Genomic DNA, 27571 nt, shown 5'->3' on the forward strand with positions numbered 1-27571 from the left:
AAATATAAAAAAAAAAGTACTTGTCATAACTTTGTAATGATGGAATATCACTGGGGGGGAGGGGGAGGGGCAAGAACGTTTCAAACCTGCCTTCGCATGAAAACCATGCAAGTGCATTTTCTTTCAAGGGCGGAGCCAGCTCGGTGGGGGCGTTCCCGAAGTGTGACTTGCAGCCAATGAACGTCCGGAGCTGCGACTCCACTGCCATTCACATCTTGCCTTCACGCACTCAAATCAGTCAGTCCGAAAAGCAGGCTCGGTGCGTCCGAGCTGCTGCTTTGAATTGTCGCGACGTTGGCGTGTGTTTATTATTCGGCGGCACTTTGTGGAGCTCCTCTGCGGGGAGAGGCTGTACAATCCTCGGCAGTGTTCTGAGACTGTACGGCCCTGCTTCCCCAAGAGAAGAAGTGACCGACGACCGTCCGTCGCGCTCGGAGCCGACTCACCTTCAACTCTTGGAGCGGACTAAAGTCGCGCCGCCTGCGCCGGACACGCACTTACCTTCAGGGTGTTTTTTTTAATTTTTTTTTTTTTTTTGGTTGGACACTTTGGCGGACTTGGTGAAAAGATGACAGCCGACAAGGAGAAAAAGAGGTAAGACCACTTTGAGTTCATTTAAAACTCGTCCTTAAACTCATTTTTGTTCTTTGGCTTTTGACTCAGCGTGAGACTTGGTTGTAGTTGGGACTGTTTTTTACCGAATATTAATTTGTGGTGTAATTGTTTGCTGTTATATGACCTATGCCTGCTCCGTGTACAGCGGTTTGTTTTGAAAGTGACCTCGAAGAACCGTTGGGTTGATTTTGAAATGTCTTTGAAACCATTTGGATGAGTAAAACGTGTCACGCCGCTCTTGTTTGCTTTCAAGTGCACGACGAGCGTGGCGTGAAATGCGCTGACGCGGAGGTAGAAAGGATCAAGCGAAACTTTTTCGGGGCACAAAGTCAAGTTCGTTTCTGAAGCCCAACTGCCCAAACCAACGAACGCAAAACGTCTGACGTCACAACCCTTGACCATGTCATCATCCCGTCGATTGTTTGTGTCCTTTTGAGTTCGCGTTGCGTCGTGATGCATATTGAACATTTGCACCTGATCCCCCTCGAGTAGCAAACGAGCTCTCGTTTTGATGCTTCGTTTCGCGACAAAGGCACGTCTTTCTTGCTCTTATAAAAGCTTCCGAGGCAGTTGATTATGAGTTTGATTTCTAGATGCTTTTATAAGGAGACGAAAGGTGAAAGATGTGCTCACAATCGTCCCCGACCCCCTCCCCCAAAAACATTGAAATATCAAACACAATTAATTTTTTTATTGCCCACTCCACGATCTTCTTCGAATATACGATCTTTGCACTCATGGGAGGGTATTACGTTCATGGATAAAGGTCTCTTGTGGGGTTTAAAAAAAAACGAAAAGGAGGAGCTGTAAAACAATTAAAAGTGTCCTTGTGGCTTTGTCCATTTGTAGATGTTATGTTTTTGAAATCCCTTTTATCGAAATGTTGATTGCGCTGTAATACTTTTTTAGTATTTCTATGCGTGTCAAAGCCTTCGTTTGGAATAATAATCATGTGGGTGGTTAACCTTTGCATGAGGAGAAAGTGTGTGGATGTTCCACCCTTTTCAGCTGTCAAATGTGTCAAACCCTTTCAGCTGGAACAGCGGGTGTGTCAAAAGTCAAAGTGCTGAATTGTGGGTGGGGAAAAAAATGTGGGTGTTCAATCCTTTCAGCTGTGAAATAATGTGGATCTTTAACCCTTTCACCTCATTAAAAACCAAAAGGTCTGGCTGTGAAGTCTTGTTACCTGTAGAACTGTGTGGGTGTCGAGCAGCAAAAGTGTGGGTGTTGGCCCGATCTCCCCCCCCCAACACACACACATTACGGCATATGCGTGATTTGATTTGTAGCCAGTCAACACAAAAGATGAAAGGAAGGAAATTAAAAGTGACATTCCATGAAAATGACCCGTTTAAAAAAAATAATTCTCAATAAAATGTGTTGGTTATTTGCGTGAGAAGCTTCTGGATGGATTTTGTGGCTATGATGCCGTGGTCAGTCGGCGGCGGCTACGGTGAAGCTAGCGATAACAACGGCAGCATAGCATCCAACTCTTGGAACTTGACCGGCCGCCTGCTGGGATGACGCCAAAGTTAGCGCCAACGTCGTGTCACCTTTCTCGTTGCTCCACGGCGTCATCTTTGAAACGCAACTTTTGTTGACATGACAAAGAAGCATAACCGTGGCGGTTGTGTAATGAAAGAGCGACGCAAAAGAATATCTTGAAGGCCTTTGTCGTCACCGTATGGGTGCAGATGCAGCAAAACGGCCCTCGTCCGACCTCGCCGTCACATGAACGTCGTGAACATGGTGAAGCGTCTCCCGTAGGCGTCGCGTCATGAAAGCAAGGACGAAATCAAGTGGTGAAAAAAACGGTTTTGGAATCCATCTCATGACAAAATCAAGTGTTTTCAGATTCTTCAATGCGTCAATGGGATGCCACTCCCCTGGCTGAGTTGTGTTGCCAGATTTGGTGTGAAGCGCGCCATGTACGCGTGCGTCCAAGATAGCGCCAAGGCTATTTTTACCCCCCTCCCCCCTCCCCCCGCCATCAGACAAATGCGTTTTGTTTTGCGAACGGGAGTTGAAAGCCGAGGGCAGAATGTGGAAGGTGTCGCATCACGACAGACAAGTTGATCAAAAGTGGCGCCGGGCCGATGGGAAGTTGCGTCGTAGCCCGGGAGAGAAGCTTCCAGAAGGCGGCGATTGGCGGCGAGCTTTGATCTCTTTGGCCCACATCGACATCAGGACGCCCCTCTCATTGCTTGAGTGCCCACTGGGGGCACGTCTGCAAGATTCACTTCAAAATCATCTTTGCTCAAAGCCATAAACCACGTTTACAACACAAATCCTCCCTTTTTTCCGTCCCATTTGTTCCAAAAGAGGAACGGGGACATTCTTTCCAAATCCAAAAAAAATGAACAAACATGAATTCATTCAGATTCACTTCCTGGTTTGGTCCAGAACGGGCCCCCAAATGGGCAATACTGTGCATCTTTTTTTCCAAAGTAGAAGCAGATCTTATTTGGATTCGAGACAAAGATGATTTTGATTTCAGGGAGGATTACAGAAATCTCTACATTTGTATTTGTTATTGAGCATCTGAAAATAGACAATTTCAAGCAAAAAAAAAAAAAAAAAATCAATAATTGTTGATTTTATTTGCTCATCCATAATTTGTCAATGAATCGATTAATTGAGCAGTTTTGGTGAACAAGTCAACGATTTGTTCAATGCGTCACAAAGCCATACCAAACTAGCAACTGTAATCGGTGAATGAATTGTCATCGCAACACAATTTCGCAATACACGTGAATGCAAAATAAATGTGTATTTCATTATTTGAGTGATAGACCAAGAATCATGTCTTCGGGGAAAAAAAAAAAAATCTTGGCCAGCTGCAGCCCCAGTGTCGGCGAAGTCCCGACAAAAGGCCGATGCGTTGTGACGTGCTTATCGATTTCCCTCTTTGAGTGTAATTCATATGAAATATGTCCTCTGGGCTCTCCCCCGCACACGCTTTCAGAAAGCCTGACGTCACGCGACCCGACTTGTTAATTAGCAACCGGCCTGGACTCATTACCGAGACGTGCTGGCTCGGCGTTGGGAGATGTTCTCCTGATTTTTTGGCGGAACATCTCAGGAAGAGTTTTCAACGTGTGCTCGCAATCAGGAAGCGCTAAATGAAATGCAGAGAGGGAAGTAACGGGGCTTGAAGTCGACACGTGAGAAACGTTGACGCCTTCTCCCGATGCCAAGGCCTCCTTATTGCGCAAGTGTGCAAGTGGGCGAAAAGACAGTTGCGGAACGTCAAGAGTGCAAGAGTGCGTCCATCAGTGTGCGTATTTTGATTCCGTCGGCGCCCTCGCGTCTTCTCGTTTGGTATTCCGCCTCGCTGCCTGGCTGACGACCGCCACCTGTGCACCCCCCCCCCCCCCCCCCGCGTCCCCGGCCAATAGCCTCCGCTTTGGACTCAATCGGCCCGTCTTGTGTGGGTTTGTTTATTTGTGTGATTATGTGTGTAAGTGTATATGAATGTGTGTGCGTGTGTTTGCGCGAGCGCCCTTGTCTTCGCTCTCATGGCCTATCGCAATCATTAGCAATCTCCTGCATCGTTCTCAATCTGGGGCCCCACACTGGGATAGCTGTTTGTCTGTCTGTGTGTGTGTGTGTGTGTGTGTGCGTGTCTTTCTTTGTTGGCTGTGTTTCCAGAACGCCGTGTTCCACAGGATCACAGATAGCCCGAGTTGTATTGTTGCCGTGTTTGTTTGTGTCGGCCAGGCCCTGAAGTGCAGGAAAGCCAACTCCAAGCGAGGAAAGGTGCGCGCACGCACGAGTGGGTGTTTAAAATATGAGAACGAGAGAGAGAGCAAGGTATTCCATTTAGAATGTAAAGCAGCAAATGTATGTTATTTTTGTCTTTGTTCACGTTACATGAACTGATGCCCACTTTGACTTTATTGTATATTTTTTTTATGTAGTCAATCACAAAATCAATCCAAATGAATGCAAGATTGCTTCATGAGTCAAATGTATTTTCAATGTTGAAATTAGAAAAAAAAATTCTCCCATATGAGGCTTTGAGATACTTTTTACTACATATTATTTGACTACATATTATAGTATTTTTCGTAGATTATTATTGTTTTTGTTAAGGAATGATGTGGTGGGGGGGGGGCAAGGACAGATTTGGTTGTTGGTCAGTGCTAAAAAGTCATCGTGAAATGTTTTCTTGGATCTCTGATTCAAACAATTCTGTAAAAAATGTTTGACCAGTGTTATTAGAGTAATTGCTGTTTAGTTTTTTTAATCGCTTTTCAAATGTGCATGACCATCCCAAACAAAAATAGGAACCTTTCACGATTGTAAAGGACAAAACATGACCACGAAAAAAGTCCGTTTTGTGAAGAACTGCTCACATTGGGCAGGCTCGCCAAGTTTGGAGCGCAAGCGGCCATTTTGAATCCAAGGCAATTGTGTTTTGGCATCCCTCACCGACATTTTGTTTCACTTTGTTCCCGACTGAAAACAAGTCTGGCAACAATTTACACACACACACACACATGCACACACACACCTGCTGTGTTTTGGGAGTTTTATATAAATATATATAATTACAACTGGAACAAGGTCGTGTGTGTGTGTGTGTGTTTGAATGTAAAACACTGGAGCACATTCTTGCAGGTGAAGGTCCCATTTCACTCTGCTCGTTCACATGAATTATGGTGTGTGTTTGTGCGTAAATGAGTGCACGTGAAACTGCATACGTGTTGGTTATCAATACATTTGATCCCCTGTCGTCTCACACGCAAACACACACACACACACACGCTTGCCCGAGGCCCGACTGTGATGCGCCACAATGGCCAAACGCCATCCACGGAGTCATTAGCGAGCATAGACCAGAGCCCACGTCACCTTATTGTTTTCATCAGGCCGCCTGCGCCGCCATTATCGTCATCTCCATCCTGATGCCGATGCGCCGTCGCCGCCGAGGCTCATCCGGAAAGACGCGGCCAAAAGATGCCGAGAAAGACAAATGAGCGCGATGACGGCAGCCGCTTGGCTGGCCGCTTTACTTTGATCTCTGCACAGGAAACGATCTCAGAGCGGCCGGCGGCCTTGTTGGTGCGACTGGCTTGCTTCCTTCCCGTCAGCCGTGCCAACATCTTGCGGGTTTCGACACATTTAGAAGCCTCTGGCTATACCCGCGTGTGAGGCAGCCACTTTTGGCGGCCATATTTGTAGTCCTTTAGTGATCGAGGGAATTTGGGTTCCACCAAAACACACACGCACACGGAAACATACCTGCGGATACACACGGTGATGGGCTATTTTATAGCTAAATATTTTTTTTGCCATATTTTGAGTCCTGAAGTGATTGGAAAACAGACGGGGGAATGCCCCCCCCCACCCCCAAAACACTCCAGCTTTGTCCCTTTTTGTCAGCCATATTTGTAGTCCTCAAATGCTGGGACTGCAGGGCATGATTTTGTTTCTCTCAATACACATCCATGAGAGCCCCCCCCCCACCCCCTCCAAAAAAATGCACAGAAATGCTACTACTTTTCGTCAGCCCCCGTTGGGCATTTCTCAATCAAGCATCTGCATTTGGCTCAAGTGTCTTTGATGAGGCAAGCCTGCGCAAGTGAGCGCGTCAAAGCCGGAGCGCACGTTGATTGTTTAGTCAATTCGGAATGCGCAAGTCCTTGTTGCCCGCACATCGGAGAGAAGATACCCCTGCGAGTATCCTCGCATGCGTTCCCGCTGCACGTGTTTTGAGGTGGCTGTCATCGGAAGCTTTACACTTACCGATATCAATTTCTTGTCGTCCACCACTCAACACCGGCATGTGATTATCATTAGCATTCGTGCTTTATGCCGCAGACGACCATAGCCCGCTCTTATGTTCGCTTACGTTTTCTCTCTAAAGCTATGAAACATCTCTGCTGGCGGGAGACGGCAGCCGTAAAATGTCCAGTGGACAAAACTGTGAATTGTTATCTTGGCTGGCCCGGAACGCAGCTTCCTTCAACCTCTGATACTCGAATTTCAAGGGGAAGCCTCTTTTCACCTGTCGCGAGTGGGTCAGGATGGCGGCCTTTTGGGTTCAGCACATTGGCAAAACAGGAAGCCGTTCGCCGGGCGGCCGTGGTTGTCCGTTGCGCCTGGACTTTGGTTTCTCACTTGCCGGCGCTTCCAGACGGGAAGTGCCTGGCGCGCATGGGTGCCGAGCACATCAGAAGACGCCGCCCCCATTGTTTGGCATCCTGCGACTGTTGTACCTTCACAATGGGCGCGCACAATCAAAAGAGTCACCGACCACTCCGACGCACGCGCTCGCCTGTTAATGATGTGGGTTAATGAGTGCAAGCGGCGGGGAGAGACGCGCTCGCTGCCACGTTGGATTGAAAGTCGTGATGATGCGTTCTCGCCATTTTGTCCTCTCCGTTGGGTGTTCCTTCATTGTGGCGGTGCGCGTGTAGGCGCTCGCGTCTCCGTCCGTCAGTGGCAGCGTTTACATTATTATAAAAACAGATTTGGGTTGAGGTTTGGTCTTTTTTTGGGGGGGCGGGTGGGACAAGAAAAAAATCTTACCTAGCCGACGGTTTCGGCTGTCGCTTCAGCCTTCGTCGGAGCTGTCACTGCTCCCTTGTCTCTTCACCAAAAAAAAAAAAAAAAAAAAAAGACCATTGTCTGGAAAAAATAAATCTTAAACCAAATTTCACCAATGAGTAGACAAGATGAACACGAGAGCGCGACCATGACCGATTGTTTTTGATGCTTCTGACAGATGTTAAAGTTGAGCAACAGGAAGGAGTAATCACTCCTTGTTGTTGGCGTTTGTGTCGCACAGGAACAGCTCGGAGCGACGTAAGGAGAAGTCTCGCGACGCCGCTCGCTCTCGCCGCAGTAAAGAAACGGACGTTTTCTACCAGCTGGCTCACCAGCTCCCGCTGCCGCACAACGTCAGCGCTCACCTGGACAAAGCCTCCATCATGAGGCTCGCCATCAGCTTCCTGCGCACGCAACGCCTCTTCGACGCAGGTACGCACACGCGCACGCGGGTCGAAGAGAAGAGTTCTGACGGCCATTTTGAGAGGTGACAAGGTTGCGGATGAGAATAGAGGCATTTGGGGGACAGGGAGGGGAGTGGGGCAGTTGATGTTGCACCGGGGAAAGTAAAGAGAAGGGATTCCATGACTGATAATGTCGTGTCTTTGTTACTGATTTGTTGCTTTACTGTTGTATATGTTAGTTGCTCCATGTACAGCACTTTGTATGCAGCGATGGCTGTCTGAAAGTGCTCGAGAAATACAGTTGAGTTGAGTTGATATGCCGCCTGTCGAGCATGATATCCAGACTCGGGAAACTGAGCGGCAGGCATCTACAATGGAGGAATGGTCAACTTTGAATAGTGTACATTTTCCTGCGAACAAGAATTTCTTTTGTCACGGTTTAATTTCATGAAGTTAGAAGTCAATCAGGGATAATTGTGTCTTCACGAAGCAGGATAATAAATTTGCAGAATATGGTGCATAGAAGAAGGTGATACAGGGGATGAAAACTAGGGGCCCCGGTACAGAGCCCTGGGGCACAGCCGACTGGGTTAGGGGTCGATTGAGATAGCTGAATCAACTGAGTGTTGTCTTTGAGCGGTGAATCCAACCAAGAGAGGCGTGAGGTCGATAAACATCCTTGTCCACCCAAATATAGCGAAACACATTTTCTGATCAGATGTCATTTTTTTAACATGATAATGTGACGAGTACAATTGTGTTTTCGTTTTGTTCCAAATCCGACCCATGCCTCGTTTTGTACATGGACATAAATCGGATATTTATATATGTGACAACCTTCTCGTCATGTGACAAACGGCACATTTTGTTCGCTTGGATTTGACAAATAAAATTCAAGTTGGCCATCAAGTGTACCGCGCAGTGTCGACTTAGCCGTACTCAGCACTTACTCCGACCCCTTGCAACGCACACGAGCGCATTGATGAAGTATTCGTCAGCCCTCCCGAGTCGCCACCACGTCTTCCCGTGTGTTATTTTAATTCCAAAAGCTGGATCAAAACGAACGCTATTGTTCCCGCATTCCTGAAAGCGTCAGCGCGGACGTCACGCAACATCAGTCTATTCTTCTTCACACTTGAGTGGAGTCTACTGAGGCATTGTGCTTGGTGTTCGAGTGTCAAGTTGCGCTTGTCATTAACCGTAATGGCATTACGTAATGAGCCAGGATGCAGCATGTCCGCGTTACATACGCGCGCGCGCACACACAGACGGCCTTGGGCTTTGATTTTGTGGCTCATTCAAGTCTCTCTCGTTATTTTTAGGAGACGGGTGATTTTCCAAAATGAAGGCCTAAATTATCTCCTTAACAATGACGTGCAAGTCTTGTTGTTTTTTTTCCCCCTAATTTTTGGGATTATGTCAAATCATTGTGGTTGGACTCAAATCAGGTGAACGGTGGCAGATGGACAACACGTTGCAGATGTGCCCCCGGGGGACGGTTGGCTGCTCAGCCGTTCTCGTGGACAGGTGGGCCGATAAGGCGATGCAACCGCTAACAAAAGCAGCAGGATGAATTCTGAAGTGCTTTGGGCCATCCAACGATCTGTTCACGTTCCGCCAAATTGGACAGACGGCGCTTGGTGGTGATGATGACCCGACGCCAGCTGCAGAAGTAACCCACGAGTTCTGGAAGGGAGTGCGATCACTTGACCTGAATGCGAGCGAGCCTGCCTTTGGCTCCCGTAAAAAAGCGGGCCGCATTTGGGCAAACTCAAGCCGGCCGTCTGCACGAGAAGCAAATCTTGTTCCGAACCTTACGGGACATGCTTCGAAATTGCACATGACTGTACTTGGGCCTTCCCTTCCCTTTTGCGGATGATTTCAAGTCGATTGCGGTCATTTCTCTGGCGGCAGGTGGCTGAAAAAAAAAAGGGAGGGAGGAGTACGGGGCGGGGGGGGGGGGGGGGGGGGACAAGAGTGGACGGGATGGGACGGGCCCGAAGTGCATGTGAGGACACAACCAGATGAAGCGTCGCGATTAAAAAGCGAGCGAGATGCGAGGAGCGATTGGAGAGGAAGTGGAGGATCTGCCCAACGGCAGACGGCTGCTGGCATTACTGCAGCTAGCCATAACAGCCCCGCGACGTGGCGCCAACACGCTGACACGCGCGCGCACCAGCGCGACTCGGGTTCCGATGCGCAGCGCACCACAGAACGTCATTTACATTTTTGACACAATTTCATTCAGCACCCTGCAAAAAAATGACTTCCCTTGCCTTCACCTCGAGCTTAGCATCGGTGGCCGAGCACGGAATCAGAGCTCCAGTAGCCGTGTGCCTTTTTTTTTGTTTTTCTTTGAAGAAATGCTTTCTGCGGCATGATCAAAGATTGTGCCTTGCGACACGATAAGCACCTAAATGACCATATTTTACCCGTAATGTCATGTAATCGGGCAGAAGAACAAGACAAGCAGAGCAATAACATTGCCGCTGGAAATATGGGGAAATGCCTGCAAAACAAACACACTCCCTATTCTCAACCTCCAAAAAAAAGCAATTCGAATTATTAATAGATCAAAATATACGGAACCCACAAATCCACTATTTATCAAATTAAATACGATGAAATTTTATGACCTGGTTGACTTTAAAATCGCCCAATTAATGTACAAAGCACACAATAACCTGCTCTGCCAAAACATTCAGAAGTTTTTCGAAATTCGAGAAAGCAGCTATGATTTAAGAGGTACCAACTTATTCAAAAAACTCAAAACAAGAACAAACATCAAGCAAAGAAGTGTATCTATCAAAGGTGTTAATCTGTGGAATAATCTCGAAACGGACCTGAAAATGAGTAAATCGCTTGCTGAGTTCAAAAACAAATTCAAAAAAATAGTACAAACAACCTACATCAATCAGAGTTAAAATGATAAATTCAAAACATTAAATATAATGATAAATCAGAACTAAGTTGATAAATAGAGAAAGGTATATAAATATCCATTATGAATACAAGAGAAAATTGACACAAGAGTGTCAGGGTGTGGAAGTATATAATCCCGATACAAACCAAAAGTTGTAAAAATATCACGGTTAAGGGTAAAGTATGAGCCTTAATGGAGACTTCTTTCTTCTTACTTTTTTCTTTTCTGATTGATATAAAAATGATTTATTAGATACAATCACATAACGGGGTAGGACTAGATAAGTTTTTTACTTCTTCCTACTCCCTTGAACATAATAACTGTGTTGTATGAAGATTGATTTCTTTCTTTTTTTATCTACCTTATTTTCTGTCAAATTATTACTGTATATATGTTTTATGTTCAATAAACAAACCAAACCAAACCAACCAACCGCTAAGATTTTTTAACTCATTCAGTACCAGCCAATTCTGGACCAAGTCTGAAAAGACGTTTAAAAACGTCTTTGGGAGTGAATGAGTTAGATTTTTTTTTTTTTTTTTTTTTTTTTTTTGCTTTAGGGGGCGCATCAAACTACAAAATAACTCGGAAGACTGAGCGTGAGCTTTGGCTGGCTAACTAGGCATTTCGTTACAGATATACAACCACCAACCTGCCTGTTTTTTTTTCTTGACACTATATCCCACCTCCTCCTTGAATACAATTATCTTGTTGTGTCAATTATTTGTAGATTTTAGAAGGCTGGCCTCCTCCATATGCTGCACTTCTACTTGGTGTTGATCATTCACTCCCAAAACCTTTTTCAAGACAATATGCTCATGATTATTTGGGGTTTGCAACTGGAGCGTATCGTATTGAAGATAATATAAAGTTTTGTGGAACTATAAATTCATTGGGGGAGCACAAGTAGGCTAGGCTAGGCTAGCCGCGGATGTGCGCCGCAATTGACATCAATAGTAGCAAGCACACTGGTCAGTTAGAAGCTCAGCGTTGGTGTGGACAAAGACTCATCAAGCGCGTCCTGTCTTGGATTGGTCAAGAAAGTCCGCAAAGTGATCCCGTGATGCGCTCCCGTCAACAACCATTGTGGTCCCAGCAGGACACTTACGCAACCCCAAGAACAACAGAGAGAGGAAAAGTGCAAAGCCGGGCTCCAAATGTCCGCTCATCACAGCTAAGAATGTAGGCCAAAGGTGTCCGCTGCTGGCCTTTTGGAGCGGACAGCGGAGTCTGCCCCGTGAGAAAGATTTTTTTTTAGCGGGGGGGGGGGGGGGGGCGGCAAGGGGACGTCGGACGCCGTCTGGGCCTCAGTCCAGGCCCGGGTCCCCACTGGCTGTGCTGGAAGCTTTGAGAAAGTCAAAAGTCTTATCGGAGGGAAGCACTGGAGGAACTGCGATCTTCCCCTCGGACAAACTCCCCCCGGCCCACCCGCCCTTCATCCACTGCTAACCCCTTGTGGAAGAAGTCACATGCGCGCACACACACACACACACACACAAATTCCTTTTGGTGCTTCAGGGGAAACGACTTGCACAACATTATGTAATTATTATTATTTTAATACAATACAATACATCTTTATTTATACATTGCTTTCACTGACCAAACTGCCCTAAAATAAGTGATTTCTTATTTTTTTTTGCGGACATCCTGTCATTCTAAACGTGTCTCCAAAATCTGCGGATCACTGAAATTGGTGTCGGGGGCAATGTTTTTCGAACTGGAAAACAGTCGGTCCCCTGGATGCTGTGCCTTGAACTCAAGATGGCCAGGATCCTCTTCATATCCCTGCATCCTCATTTTCAACGAGTTGACCAAATTCTGGTGTCAGGGGTTGATTTTCGGTTTCTTTTGGGTTGGTTGGTAAAGATTCGCCGGTGCAAAAATTAGCAACAATAGTTAGGTTGATTGGGAAAAAAAAAGTGTACCGGATGTGTTCTCTGTCCACACTGAGCGCTTGTGATTGAAAGTGCTCACACTTGAGCGGACTAAACGTTCAAACAGTGCGAGTGGAGCGGAGACGTCGGTGCTCGCTTGTTTTGATCGGAGCCAAAGAAGTGCACCGTAGCATGTGCACCCGTCACTAATGACCATGTGTGGGTGGGTGTGTGTGTGTGTGTGTGTGTGTGCGCGCGCGCGTGCCATCAGGCTGCAAGGGCAGCAATGACGAGGAAATGAGCAGCTTATACCTGAAGTCTCTGGAGGGTTTCATCACCGTGGTAACATCGGATGGTGACATGATCTTCCTGTCCGAGAACATCAACAAGTTCGTGGGCCTCACACAGGTATACACACACACACACACGCGCACACACGTCCGCACGCGTGACACACGCACAATTGACAGCCACGCACCGTTTACTGGAAAATGCCGCTTGAGTGTTTTTCCCTCCACTGCCACAGGGGGCGCAATGCCGCCATGATTCTGAATGAATCGTGATTTAAATGGGCAATAAAAATAAAAGCAACATAACAGGGCTAGCGCGGCAGTGATGTCACTTTGCAATGTCACCGATTAACAATCAATGCGCCAGTTCAAATATAAGAAATGTTTTTAAAAATTTTAGCATATGAAAATATAAAAAATATTAATTTAATAAAGTATTAATGGTAATAGTGTATTGATTCCAACAATTGTTAAATCATGTCGAGGAATAATTGTTCGGGGGGGGGGGGGTATTTTGGTTTGACTTAGCAGCTGATTCTTTATTTTGTATGTCCGCCTGTCTTGTTGTTATTATTGATAAAAATTAAACAATTATAATGATGATGATTATTTGAATTATATAATAAAGGTTATCTGTTAAGCCGAAATTTACTTCTGAAATCGACAGAACTTTTCAGTCATCTTTCAGTTTTGGTGCAACGCTGGGGACTCTGCCGCTCTTGATTTGACGCCATCCATCTTCCCCCCGCGAACATGTGCAGAACCCTCATTCGCTCGCTCGCTTCTGCCATCTGTTTACCCAAAATAAATCAATAAAAATTTCTAATGGCGTTATCTGCGCGTGTTGGACCCGTCAATTGGATTTGGCTCGTCTCCTAACGCGCTTACGCGTATCTTTAAAGTCTAGTTGAGTCAATAATCCGATTTTGTCTTCACAGCAGACGGCTCAGCAGCTTTTATTGTCGTTACTTTTAAGAGCAGAGCGATCATCATCATCATCATCGGCATTGTCCTCGACGACGTTAGCAAACCGCTTTTGGGTTTATCAACGCTGGCTGATCTTTTCAAGTAGCCATGGCAACCCACAAACTTATTTAGTTATCTATTTTTAACAACTTTTCACTCCACACATGGTTATTTATGCCACTTTGGTTTTTTTTTTTTTTTGTTGTTGTTTTTGTTAAATGTCCGCCGGCAATGGTCGTTTCAAGTTTGAGGCCATAAAAGTCGACAATCAATTGAATCATTTCTTGTGTGGGTAAAAAAAAAATCATTAATGACAAGGACTTGAATTTTGCCCCAGCTTAGTTGATGGTACATATTGACTTTGGCAAATGGCGGCAGCCACCCATCTTGCATAACGCCAAGCAAAAGCCCATCATGGGGAAAGGCAAACGCACCTCATAGCAGCCATTTGAGTTGCACAATTGACGTGTTGCCCCCTTCAAACGTGGCCGAAATGATTCCAATTGCTCGTTAAAAGCACGCCCGCTTGTCGGCGACGCGTCGACAAATCGATCAATGGCTGCTGTTGCGTGAATGCAACATGGCCGCCACATGCCGGCAGTTCCCTCTGGAGCTCCCTCCAGTGGCATTAACGGTAAAGACAGCTGGAGTGGCGTAGAAGGAGCGTTTGTAGCATTCCAAGTGTGAAAACTCGTCTTCTTGGGAAGAGTTGTTCCATTTTGAATGACACCCGCAAAAACCGATGTCAGTAAAATGAGTTGATTTTCAAAAAGCGGCCTGCGTCGTTGGCGCCGTCCGTCCGATTGCGTGACAATGAACGTGCCTTTCCTTTCCTTTCTTTTGTTGTGGTTGTCAGGTGGAGCTGACTGGCCAAAGCATCTTTGACTTTACGCACCCGTGTGACCACGACGAGATCAGAGAGAACCTCAGCCTGAAGACAACCAGTCAGTGTGACAACCCCCCCCCCCCACCGCACACGCACCAGCGAACGCGATGGCTCACCCAGGCTGCTTTCAGTGCTTTTTCTTGAATGTTGTGGCAGCCAGTTGAGCGTTCACATGTCCAGATATGCTAGAAGATGTCCAAATATTACATTCGGATTTGTTTTTTTTCCCCCAAAATTTCAAAGTTACCTGAAGACTGCCAGTGTGGATGTGTTTTTTTTTTTTTTTTTTTTTTTTGGATAATAGGCAATGCAAATAATTCGCTTTGATGCATTTGATTCCTTTTCGCCTGGTCAGCTGATCAAAAGTCATCGGCGTGATGCTCCGGGCACAAAGGTTTTCATTGCAGCTCCCTTGACTGACTCCCGATTTTCATGTGAGCTTGGGACCTACTGTAACGTCAGCTCCCCCCCCCCCCCCCTCCTCACCCCCAAAATTTGACATGACTATTTTCGCTCACGGAGGCAGCACTTCATCAGGAAGCCACCAAATGACTCTTTGTCAATGAGTGTAACTGATGCCGCACGCACACACCCGCCACTGGTGGTGCGTAAAGGCGAGCCGACGTCAGCATTGCGCAGCGCCGCTCGGTGAGACGACTTAAATGCGCCTGCGGGTCAAAAGTAAAGAGCGCACTGCTGACGCAAGCTTCTATCTCATGAGAGCGACATGCGAACGCGGGCTCAGAGGTCATGTCAACAGCAGTGAGGGAGGGGGGGAGTGTGGGGTTTGTGTGTGCGTGTGCACGCGCTTGAGTGGGGAGTGCGAAAGAAAGCAACACACGCATGACATTGCACACATGTCGTCGATAAGACTTATCAGCGGCGCAAGAGGCGCAATCCGGTTTGTTTCGTGGTTCTTTTCCTTCTCCCTCGCTCTCACCGTATCGCACTCTCACTCTCTCTTATCCCTCTCCACCTCCTATGTCTTTCTCTCTTCCTGCCCCCCCCCCCCAAAAAAAAGATAAAAATGAAGGGTTTTCACTCAGAGGTCCTCTGCCTCCTGCTTGTTTTCTTGTTTATTGTCTTTTCTGTTCTTTTTTTCTTAGATTTGGTCCTTGTACTGTATATGTGTGGGGATAGTTTGTTTTGGTTTTTTGATTGGTCAGGATATACTGTATATATCAGTATTTTTATTTTTTTGTCAACGTTTCAAAGAAATTGATTCAAACTTCAAAACAATCTTGAGATTTAATTTGCCCTAAACAAAGTTGTTGATTCACATTCAAAGTGTGTCATGTGACTGCCGCCAGCCAATCGGAAGGCAAGATCTGCAGTCAACAAAACAAAAGAACAAACGTGTAAACAAGCAGATGTTTTCAAATCATGTGATGTATTCATTTCCTGTTGTTTTCTTTTTCTTTTTTCTTTTTTTTTTTTTTTGGTTCCTAGCCAACAGCTTCGGGAAGAAGAGCAAAGAGCAGAGCACCAAGCGGGATTTCTTCATGCGGATGAAATGCACGGTGACCAACAGGGGGCGCACCGTCAACCTCAAATCGGCGAGCTGGAAAGTAAGACACGCTTCCTTGTACATGAGAAAAGTTGAGCTACGCATGTCCTAAAAATCAAGATGATCATCAACGGCATAAACAGATGATGCAAAATCACCAACATCGGATTGATTCCAACAGCAGACAGAGTCTTGCATCATGCCAGTGCGAATGGAAAGTAGAAATGTCCCCAAATAAAAGTTGCAATCAAAAAGACGAACTTGAATTCACCACGTAAGTTCCAAAGCAAATCTATCGCTGACAAAAAAAAAGTGTGTGATTGCAATTCATCAGGGTGGTAGGAGTAAGTCGGTAGAAACCCACCAAAATAAAAGCACAAATCATAGCCTCAAATCCAGCAGCCCCAAAGCAAAAAGGCTGCTTGGTGAGCGTGGTGCAAGACCGCCGGAAAGGCCAAAATCTTAAAGCGCTTCGCAGTCAAGGCAGCCCGAGAGAGAGAAAAGCTCCAAACGGGCGTCTTTTGTTGCGCGGCAGGTGCTGCACTGCACGGGCCAGCTGAGGATGTACGCGAGCCGCCCGGCGTGCGGCTTCAAGGAGCCGGCGCTCACGTGCGCCGTTCTCATGTGCCAGCCCGTCCCGCACCCGGCCAACATCGAGGCGCCGCTCGACAGCAGGACCTTCCTGAGCCGACACAGCATGGACATGAGGTTCACCTACTGCGACGAAAGGTGCGTGCGCACGCGCTTCCTGACCCGCCACTGCGCTGCTGTTTTGGTTAGCAATATGTGTTCATTGGTTCAAAGGAGGTGCTCATTTAAGGGAGAGGCAATTATTTTTGTGGGTGGCACATCGGTTACCACCGGCTGGCTCAGAAAGGAGGGCGGTTATGTGAGGCAGGCGTCAAAGCGTCGCCACAAGTTGGATTTTTAGAAGCAAGGCAAATTGGGGGAATGGAAACATTGTCAAGGGCGACGATTTGGGAAGAGGCGTTGATGATTGTCATCACCCTTATTGTTATGTCTCCATGGCAACAGTGTTCCAGCATTACCTGGAGGCTGGTTTCGAGTTTTCCTCTCATTGCTGGCAAGAGAAGACGCGCTCACTCACTGATTGGAGTTACACAATCTTTTGCGTGCATTCTTGTCATCTTTTCAGGTTGCTCATGTAGCACAAAGGTTTCTTCTGGGCAGGAAAGTGTGTGTGTGTGTGTGTTTGCGTGCACGTGTTTGTGTGACTCCACGACAAACAAGGGCCCCCTTTTTCTTTTTGGACACATTTTGGGGGGCTTGATAGTGGCCCAAATCCTGCATCCAATTAAGTGAATGAGGTTATTGAAGGTGCTGGCGCTCGTTAGAGGACACACGCAGGCACACACACAAAAAGAGGTCTCACTTGGTGCAAAGTCCTGCGTCGTCATTGGCAAGCAAGGCAGCACCCCTGATGAATTGCACGCAGTGGCCACCAGGGGGAGGCAGACGTGCTGAATGCGCGGCGAAGCGGCGGCTGCTCGGGGCTGCCTTCGCCGGCTCGGATTTGGGAGTTCGGAATATGTTGCTTGTCGCTTGGCCGGCTGCCTGTCGCAAAGGTCGCGGAGACTCTTGGGTTTTTTTTTCTATCCCGTTGGGAAAAGGGGGAGGTGTCAAACAAAAGTTTAGCCGTTCCTCACTGAAAGCAGAGTTTTTTTGAGGGGGGTGCCGGAGGGGGCCAACTGAGACAACTGAGATTACGCAATGTTTTTTCCCTCCCAAAAGTTGATTTTGGGGACAAGTGTTTACATTTTCTCAAGTTCTCTGCCTGATTTTTTGTTTGTTTGTTTGTTTGGGTGAGCCATTTTCTTTCCTGGTGGGAAAAGAGAGGGTCGCCTTGGCTCGTGAAATGCTGCTGTTTTGTCTAGCCATAGTGAAAATCTGCCTATCATTTTCAAATGGGGTTTGTAGATGCCATAAGATGACTGCCGATGTCGAAATGAAGCTCCTCAACTTAGTTGCAACTATTGACACAAGTTGAGCAAACGGCTCGTTTTTTGTTGTGTTTTGTTTTTAAATATTGGAGGATAAGTTGCCCAAAAATATGTTTTGAAATGACAGCCTTTATTTGGGGAGGGGCATTTACCTTTTGAGGATTCTTCTTTGCGATTTATTTTGTCATAAAGAATTGTGCTTCTTACAACATCGGTAAAGGTGCGTGTGTGCTGTGTACGCGAATGTGTGTGTCACAGGGTAACGGAGTTGATGGGCTACACTCCCGATGATCTGCTGGGTCGCTCGGTCTACGACTTCTATCACGCCCTCGACTGGGACGGCGTCACCAAGAGCCACCACAACTGTAAGATTATGCTAAGTTAGCTTGCAAGCTAAATCTCGGCCCCGTTGAACGTGCTCCTCCCCCTTCGTCATCCTCACGGTGGGTCGACGACCCAGCGTCCTCTCGAGGCTGCTCCCTTCCCACGCCACAACCGATCACACTCTTCAATTTCCTCCCAACGCCGTGTTCGTCACGGACAGTGGGTGCGTGTTTCCCAGAACGCCTCGAGACCCGCAAATCGGCGCGAGGCCTTGAATGACCTTGATGAAACGACGTTGGTTTAACCGTTTACCTGTCAAATGAACTCAGAGGTTCCCCCAAAGACCTAAAATGGAAGTTGATCCACGCAAGTGAGGGGGCTCGTTGATTGCGCTCGAGTCTTCGGCTGGCGTTCAGGAAACGGTTGAAAAGTGCATCCGAGAGGGTGGCTCCGCGTTGCCGTGAGCGAGCCTAAACCCATAAATGCTTGCTCATCTAAACCCGTGCCAGAGCGAGGATTGACATGATAGCTCCCCCCCCCCCCGGAAATTGCGCAACGTTGCCGCCCCATGATATGCGAACTGCTTCCTATTTTCACCAAAATTAGTTTGAAAAATCACGCGGACGATAAAGCCTTCCACACCAGTACAGCGTTACTGCGACTTAGCCGCTAGCTCGGCGCGGCCCGGTTCGCACGGTAATCTCAACTGCACTCGTTGAGCGTTCAAAAGCAAAAAGCGACTCGTCACGTGAAGGGAGCGAGGCGCGCGTGTCCTTTTGCGGCAGCTTAGACGTTTGCCGCTCCTGTCTTGTGTTTTGTCCAGTGTGCAGCAAAGGCCAAGTCGTGAGCGGTCAGTACCGCATGCTGGCGAAGAGCGGCGGCTTCGTGTGGGTGGAGACGCAAGGCACCGTCATCTACAATGGCCGAAACTCGCAGCCGCAATGTATCGTCTGCATCAATTACGTGCTCAGGTAAGACGCCGCCGAGCCCCGCGTCTCCTTGCGCCTCGTCTCTTCTGAGCACGTCCCCGCGACGCAACTGCAAAAGTGGCAAAGTGTGTGTGTGTGTGATCCTCACTTGACCTGCCCACCCCCGCCAAAGCTGCTGTGGGGGATTTGAAGGGCACGAAACGTTGAGGGGCAACAGTGGCCCGAGTCCCACTCGTCAATCTGCGTGCACGGAGCACAACCAAATGGGGCCATTTGTGACTTCGAGGCGCAACAATCAAATGAATCGACTCTTTAGATAATCGTAAAGAGAGCTTGTTTGGTCAAGTCCTTTCAGCCCGGCAGCAGGAAATTTGCGGCCATTTTTTGTCATACCTCATGAAAGCGGACTGATAGTTGCAGCCCTCGTTTTGCATTGTTGAGGGGCAGAAATTCGAGTCGAGTGATGAGTCGTCCACCGTATAAATGTCGCTTGATTGCGATTGGGCGCTATTGAATGACTCCTTTCAGCCTTGGAATCAACTCGATGGTCCACTCGATCAAAACAAAAGTCTCAGTGGGAATGGCTCATGTTTTTTTTTTTTTCCTGGAACTGTCTCAATCCACTATTAAAAAAAAAAAAAAAAAAAGTAAAATAATTGGCGACGGAGTGATTTGTAGCAAAGCGTGTCTCTCGCTGTGTCCGCAGCGATATCGAGGAAAAGAGCACCATCTTCTCCCTGGAGCAAACGGAGTCGCTGTTCAAGCCCCGGCAGGCCGGCGCGTTCTTCGCCGGGGAGAGCGGCGGCGAGGCGCTCTTCAGCAAACTCAAAGAGGAACCCGAGGACCTGGCCCAGCTGGCGCCCACGCCGGGGGACACCATCATCAGCCTCGATTTCGGTCTGACTCCTATCCACTCAACCTCCGCGATTACAAAAGAAAAGATTCGTAGTGGTCACACCTGAATGAAGTCGAGGCGTTGCATTTCCTGGAAATGGTCCTTTTTGAAATTGAATCGCCTACGGAAGCATAAACGCCACATAGTTTTCATTGAAGGGGAGGGGCTTAAATTTGCCGGCAACTCCTCCCGATAGGCCGCCCTCATTTCGAGGAGCCGTCCCGGCATCCAGCGGTGGCGTGCGCTCAGCGGCCCCCGCCCTCCCTGCCCGTGCCGGCGACTCCGTCCTGGGCCGGCGAGAGCGTCGGTAGCGCGCCGCTACCATCGGCCGGCGACGCGGCTAGCGTGGGCGTCGCGTTCGCAGCCCAGCAGAAGCCGCCTCCCTGCAGCGTCACCCCCAGCCTGAGCAGCTGCTCCACGGTGAGAGCCGAGCACGGCGCCCCCGACGGGCGCGGAAGCGACCCTGCGGCCGCGTGCCGACAAAAACTTTGCTGATTCTGCTTTGCCGGTCCTCAGCCGAGCAGCCCTGGCGACTACTACCGCACCGCCAGCGGAGACTTGAAGGTGGAGCTGATGGAGAGGCTCTTGGCTCTGGACACCGAGGGTGACGGTCCCGGAAACGCTGAGGTGGGTGGAATCCTCCCCCCGGTTGGAGGTAGCGGCACATGAGGAGGAGGCCTCCCAAAAGTGCTGCCGAGTTTGCAGATTGTGGCACGATATCCCCCAAAGGGGTGATTTCATTCTGAGTGAATGGGAGCTCTCTCATTGGGTTGAAGAGGCTTTTGATTAACCCACCGCTTGCGTCTCATCCGAAAATGATCCGAGCTTCCAAATGACAGCATCGTCGCTACCCGCTGAATTCGTGGCATTGTTTTAACTCGGTCGCGTTCTGGTTTGGGCTCTTTCAGCGGGACTTGAGCGACTATGACCTGGAGACGTTGGCTCCGTACATCCCCATGGACGGAGAAGACTACCAGCTCAACCCCATCATCCCCGACGCCGAGCCCCTGGACGGCGGCGCCGTGGGGGGCGCGAGCGACGGCACCGTTAGCGGCGCGCTTCCTCCCTCCCAGCGGCAGAGTTTCAGCAACATCGCCGGCCTCTTCCAGCCGCTCTCCTCGCCCCCGCATCGGCGAGGCCGCTACCGTCCGCCGCCCTCCGTCGCGGCTCCCGCCTGGGCTCCCGGCGAGGAGCGCACCCCGGGCCGGGGGGCTCTGGACCCGAGGACCGGGGCGGCGTACGTGATGGGGCACGTGCAGAACCCGCCCTATCAAGCCCCTGCCAGCATTCCGCTATCGTCAATGGGGGGCATTCAGAACCTGCAGAGGCCCCCGGACCCTCTGCTAGCATATCGGCAACAAGCGGCCAACGAGGCCTACCGCGCGGCGCCCGAGCGGCGGCCGTTCTGCCAGCGCAACCAACTGCACGTCATGCACAAAGAAAGGTGACAGCGCAGGGTCCATCTGGCCACTTGGTTCGCGCATCGTCACGCAGGCTCGGCTGCTCCCTGACGTGGTCGCGGCTAAAATCGCCTCAGGGGCAGGCAACCGTTCTGGATGCTTTGAGCCCTTCGTCCGCATCCAACCGTGTGTTGATCTTTCGGGCCGCCATTACATAGTTCAACTGAGTCCACTGGGACTCGAATGTTCTAAGTAGAGTATCAGTTGGGTTGCCGCCTTTCAGTCCTGCAAACAAAAGGACAGTCCTCGCGGCATCGCGACAAAACCAGCCAGGCAAAATACATTTTGAGGGTTCTGCCCCCCGAAACATCAAGCCAAGGGTTTGCCTCTTTCCACACTCGGCCAAATAATTTTGTTGCCGTTTCCTTTTTTTGAGGACGCGGCGGAGTCTCAGGAGTATCTGCTGTATTTGACATTTCTAAAAGCAGCGCTGCAGCCTGTGTGCGGTGAGCGCGTTACCAGGCAACCATCACGCCCGCGACCTCAAGCGCGTTCGAAAACAACCCCCAACTCCCTTCGCGGATAGATTGATATTGATTGATATGAGTTCAGAGCATCGTTCAGCATTCTCCAAGACAAATCTAATGTCTGTGTGTCTGCGCCTGCGTGTGTGTGTGTGTGTGTGTGTGTGTGTGTGTGTGTGTGTGTGTGTGTGTGTGTGCGCGCGCGCGAGCACAGGTGCTTTGAGGATTTTGTCCACGATTACAGAGACATCAATCCAGCCAACAACATCAAGCGCTCCTTCAGTCAGATGTCGGTGAGTTCCCCCTGCAATTGGTGAAGATGCTCGCTTATTCTGCCCGATGTGGCAGTTCATCATTGATTCCACCGATTAATTGTATCACGAGGCGATACCGTGTCAACGGCATCGCAAAAAAATAATAATTCTTGACGTTTCGAAAACGGAATAGTTGGAAATCCAAAGCAATCATTCCAATCGGAAATAGTGAATCCGTTTCAGTCACGCGCAAATATTGACAAAAAGTGTTCTTTTTAAGGGAATATCTACAACCCGACAAACAAAAACTGTGAAATCGACATTTCAGACGGGGAAAAAATGGTCGGACACCAAATAGCCTGTAAAATAGAAAGGCACAGTCTTTTTATAACCTGTCTGTGTCCCAATATTTTGTCAATGCGATGTATGCATGTTGAGTTGTTCTTATTCTTGTGTGTGTGTGTGTGTGTGTGTGTGTTGAGCAGGGCGAAGTCAAGACATCAGGAAGCATGTGGAAGAAGATGAGGGGCGACATGGACAGTGGCGTCGGATCGCTGCCTGGTACAAACAAGTCTGCCATCTTGTGTGATTTGAACACAAACGTGAGACGATATTTTGTCCTCCAGAGTTCGCGATGTTGCCGGGCAACAGGACTTCGTGTTTGAACATATTGCAGCAACATCGGACGTTGGAGTATCCGGGCAACATGATAGGTGAGCTTACACACACATACATATTGTGCGTGTGTGTTTACACTTTTACTTTTTTGGGAGAGCTATCGGTAAAAATGTTTGGATTGTGAATGTGTTTTTTGTCGCAGGTGTGGCCAGTCGCTTGCTGGGCCCGTCGGCGGAACGCAGCTTCCTGCCCGAGTTGACCCGCTACGACTGCGAGGTCAACGTGCCGCTGCAGGGCAACCTGCACCTCCTCCAAGGCTGCGACCTGCTCCGGGCCTTGGACCAAGCCTCCTAGAACGAGGCCGAGCGGGCCTTCCCGTCGCCTCCCATGCTATGCTAACTCATGAGCACATTTGGCCTTATTTAGTTGTCGGGATGGGCCGCCGTCGTCGTCGTCGTTGTTCTAGCGCGGGGGTCTCGACTCGGGACCTCGATCGCCGCTTTGCTGCGTGTTTTCCGCGTCTCCCTGCCACAAACGCACCCTGACTGAAGTGAGCGGGGTCGTTAGCAGGCTACCCGCAGAGCTTTCAATCGGATGTGTTGCAGCCGGGAGACGTGGGAAACCTGACGGTAAGCGTCCCCGAGGACCGGAGTTGGAGACCCCCGTTCTAGCGGGATTCACATGCGCACATAAAGCTGCCTTTCACCATTCCGTCCTCATTCTTGGACTTAAACGTCACCTTCGCGGCACTCGATTCGTGGCTAATGCTAATGCTACACACACACACACACACCTATGCACAGAATTCTTTATGGACCAAAACCTGCACCAAAATTTAGTGAAAAAAATTGGCAGGCAAGGCCACCTCTGAAAAGCGATTAGTGCTGAAAACCATATTTGGACCATGGACGTAATTTCAAAAATGCGGCAACAAAAAGTGATTGGGAATCAGTTGCCGTTTCGGTGTGCAGCGTTCATGAGTATATCAATCAACAAAAAATGTTGATCAAGCGCCGACGTTTGCGAATGTTACGTTTTGAATCAAACCCAAACGGTGGCATTCTTGCCTCGTCGTGTTATAATATTTCCGCAAGCTGCCACAATTTGGATCCTTTCAAATCCAACAAGGTCTCTCCCCTTTGATCAGGAATTGTTGATGACGATTTTTTGCATCCCAAAGAGAGCTTTTTTTTTCTTCTTTTTTTAAATATATGCTTGACAAAAATGAAAGTAAAACACCGTCCAAGTCCCAAAATGAAAATTTCTTTTAGGCGTCAACAATTTTTTTTTTTTGTTTCCCTTAATGATGACCCAGCGAGCTTCTATGATAACTGCTGAAAAAGAGAGAAAAAAAAAAACGTTTTATATATTGAGCTAGTCTTTGGTCTGACGAGTACACCCACTAATTTAAAAAAAAAAAAAAAAAAAGTGTGATGCAATCATGCAATCGACATGCTCCACTCCTCTTTGTTCTCGCCTGAGCACGGGGTGATTATTAGTATTTTTTTGCCTTTTCATAATTTTTGTTTGTGCAATTCTTAGTTGTCATGAGAGGAAAGCCTGGCCACAGGAGGGTGACGGCCACTTAGAAGAAAGAAAAAAAAAAAGTGTACAGTTACTTGAGATGGCACAGTTGCTTGCCGAGTAGAAAAAAAAAACAATTGGATGTGTCCAAAGTCCGCTTTGTTCGGGAAATTGGGGTTTGTATCAAATAAGGATGAGCGCTTTCTTTTATTATTCTTAAAAATTGGCAAATGTATCATTTTACTCTTGCAATTTTCTTTGGCGGGGGCGTTCTGCAGAAATCAGCACTTTATTATTCTCATTGTCCTCTTAGCGTGATTTTATTCTTCTAAAATTCATTAAATTCTGTCTTTTTGCTACGGATTTCGGCATTTTCGTGATCTCAAGATTAAAAAAATAATCCTCATAAAATGTTGGGGGGGGGGGGGTTTCAACTCGACTCTGGTGATATTTGTTACCCCCTAAATAATCGTTTTTTTGTTGTTGCTGTTCAGTGTGGCCCTAATCCTCCTTGGTCAGGGTCAGAGTGTTGTGGGGGTGGGGGGGTTTCCTTTAGTCGCTCTTGTGCGCCAAGGTCTCGACCAGCACCATTGGACAAAGAGGTCGTTCAGTTTTCCTCTGCTGTATTTTTTTGGGTGGGGTTGTTGAAAGTGGCCCCCCTCCTTGCCACTTGTCAATCAAAAGTTGGCCTCTTTTTATATTTGTGTGCAATCTATTTATGTGTATCGCAGCAGAAGGCTCTTTCCATGTAAACACCTTTGGCCAAATGATGTCACCCATGTCCCTGATGTTTGTTTTGTTTTGTTTTTTTAGGTAATTGTTGTTGTGTTGTGGTGACCCCCCCCCCCCCCTGTAGAGCTTTGCACACGCGGCGCATTTCGAATGTTGACGGTGGACTCGATGTGTCCTGGTACGTGGTCGTCACCGTCTCGGTTTGGAGGCTCGCCCACTGCTCGTCCTCTTCCTCCTCCTCATTTGTGCTTTAAAAGGATGAAATGTTTTCACTTTTCCAATATGTAGCATTTTTCTTTTTTAATATTATGCAGCGCTCGGTTTCCGGCGTGGTGTCGTTCTAATTCCGTCGAGTGAGTGAAACGGGCAGGAGTGCTTCGTTCGTACACGTCGACATCTGCTACGTTCGATTTGTTGTTTGTATTTTGATTTTGTCCAGAGAGTTTGCTCAGCATATGTTGCTTTTGGCGTCAAGTTGCTTTCGGTTCCCCCAGAAATGTGCCTTAGTCTCGGCCGGTCCTTCACTTTGTGCCTTGTCCCCCACGTCGCCCCGGTTCTGATTGCAATCGAACCGAGCCGTGCCCAGTCGCGTCTGGAAACCACATCGTCGCAAAAACTCGACCCAGCGACCACTCAAGCCCGCTTTGGACCCCATTAGATCACTTGTCATCCCCAATCAGAGCCGCATGGTTCTCTCCAGAACCCACGTTCGAACCCATGGGGTCACTGTCACGAGCAATGCTGAACCCACTGCAGCCCACAGACACCTCCGGAACCTTTTAGCGTCCCAAAAACCCTTTTGAACCCCACTGGAACGCTTGCGATATCCCGTCGAGCCAATTATGACTACTAGAACCCACTCGGTCCCCTGTAGAACCCGTTTTGACCCAATTAAAACCCAGACATATTCTGCACGGGGATTCCCAAAGTCCCACTCGAGAACCATGTACTGAAAAGACGATATCAACTCAAAACGTACAAAAGAGCGACTGAGAAAATCTTTGAGGTCCCATTAGAACGAGTCCTGATTCCAGGTGAACCTTTGTTCTCCTTTCTAGAACCCGCGCGGTAACCAAAATCCTGCCCTCACGTGGTCGGCTCCAGTAGAATCCTTGTCTGCCCCATTAGAACCAACAAAATCTCGGACAAGAACCCACCTTGTCGGACTTCACCAGACAACTGCGACCAGAACTGACTCTGTCCAAAATGAGCGGTTCCGATCCCCACTTCAGCCATGACGACCACTTCCGACTCCAGTCAAACCCTTGCTGTGCTTTCTAGAACCTGCCTAGTAACCCAAAATCCGACTCTGACCCCACAAAGTCCCCTCTTCTCAAACCCAACACTATTACCAGTCAGTTCTATCATCTTCCCGCATATTCTGGAGCCCTCAAGTCTCCAAAACTCACTTTTGAACCCATGTAGGCCCCCAGTAGAACCCGCATAGTTCCAAAAAGACCCATATTGACCCAATTAGAACACTGACAATCGTCATTGCGAACCCATTTTGTCAGAGTCCTCTCGAAAGGCTAAAAAGCAGAAAGTGGCTACGAGAAGCGACGTGAGTCCAAAAAGACCCCACTTCGAAGCCTTATGGCCCCCACTCAAATCCCCAGGGTTTGTTTTTTTTTGCCTGACAGTCTGCCAGTCCAAGTGAAGCTGCTTGAAGTCGAAGTTAATGGCATTGAAGATAAAGCGCTCCCAGGGGTCAACGGGGGATTTTATTCCTTTCCAAAACGTCGAAAACAATTTGACGTCGCTCCAGTTAGCGTGGGCCGAACAGTCTAAACGTACGTGAGAAAAGTCGGTGACCGGAAGCGGCCTTAACGTCGGACTTGGCCCCGTGGCAACGTTTGGCGCGGTTCCACTGGCCGCTTTGAAAAGTTTCTCCTCGTTTGTGGAGGGAGAATTCCCGAGAGAAACTTTTGGGAGCGCCAAGGCCGGCGGAACCCGATGCTAACGTCGTAAACGATGGTCTCTTGTTAGACAGCGGAAGGCTCGTCACCAGCGTTACTATTTAAAACGGCGGTTCGCCGAGGACGCACCTGGGCCACCGTTCCGTTCCCGCCCCGAAGCAGAACGTTCCGCAATGTTGAGGCTTGGGGAGACGATGTTAGCATGTTGCGCGTTTTGCGTCGAGAAACCGGGTTTGGAGTTTCCCCCTCTGGGATCAGCGTTGAACTTGTTGTATGATTTAGTTCACTGAGCCCGTTCCGCTTTTGTATGTGCTCCAAAACCCGACTGATTTTGTGATATTATCCATCTTGATGACCATTGTTACTATGGGGACTCGAACCCGCTCAAAAGTTTCTTTTCTGCACTGGTATCTTATTATTAAAGCATATTATTGACCCGATTGAGATTGCCCTTGTCTGCATCGATGCGAC

General features: G+C 48.3%; 1 protein-coding gene across 1 annotated transcript; it reads left to right on the top strand.

The window, feature by feature from the left end:
* The first annotated feature begins 102 nt into the window (after positions 1–102).
* Positions 103–27540, top strand: LOC147198804 (endothelial PAS domain-containing protein 1-like). Its single transcript, XM_086121631.1, has 16 exons — positions 103–594; positions 7412–7602; positions 12646–12782; positions 14487–14574; positions 15966–16084; positions 16559–16752; positions 18243–18349; positions 19132–19279; positions 19944–20134; positions 20329–20552; positions 20649–20759; positions 21041–21576; positions 22271–22349; positions 22796–22871; positions 22937–23023; positions 23131–27540. Exons 1-16 carry the CDS (start codon positions 569–571, stop codon positions 23280–23282), a joined length of 2466 nt encoding a protein of 821 aa, XP_085977757.1. The 5' UTR covers positions 103–568; the 3' UTR covers positions 23283–27540.
* The last annotated feature ends 31 nt before the right edge of the window (positions 27541–27571 follow it).

Source organism: Hippocampus guttulatus, chromosome 10 (genome assembly GCF_054856545.1).
Source record: "Hippocampus guttulatus isolate MCC_2025c chromosome 10, RoL_Hgut_1.0, whole genome shotgun sequence".
NCBI lineage: Eukaryota > Metazoa > Chordata > Actinopteri > Syngnathiformes > Syngnathidae > Hippocampus > Hippocampus guttulatus.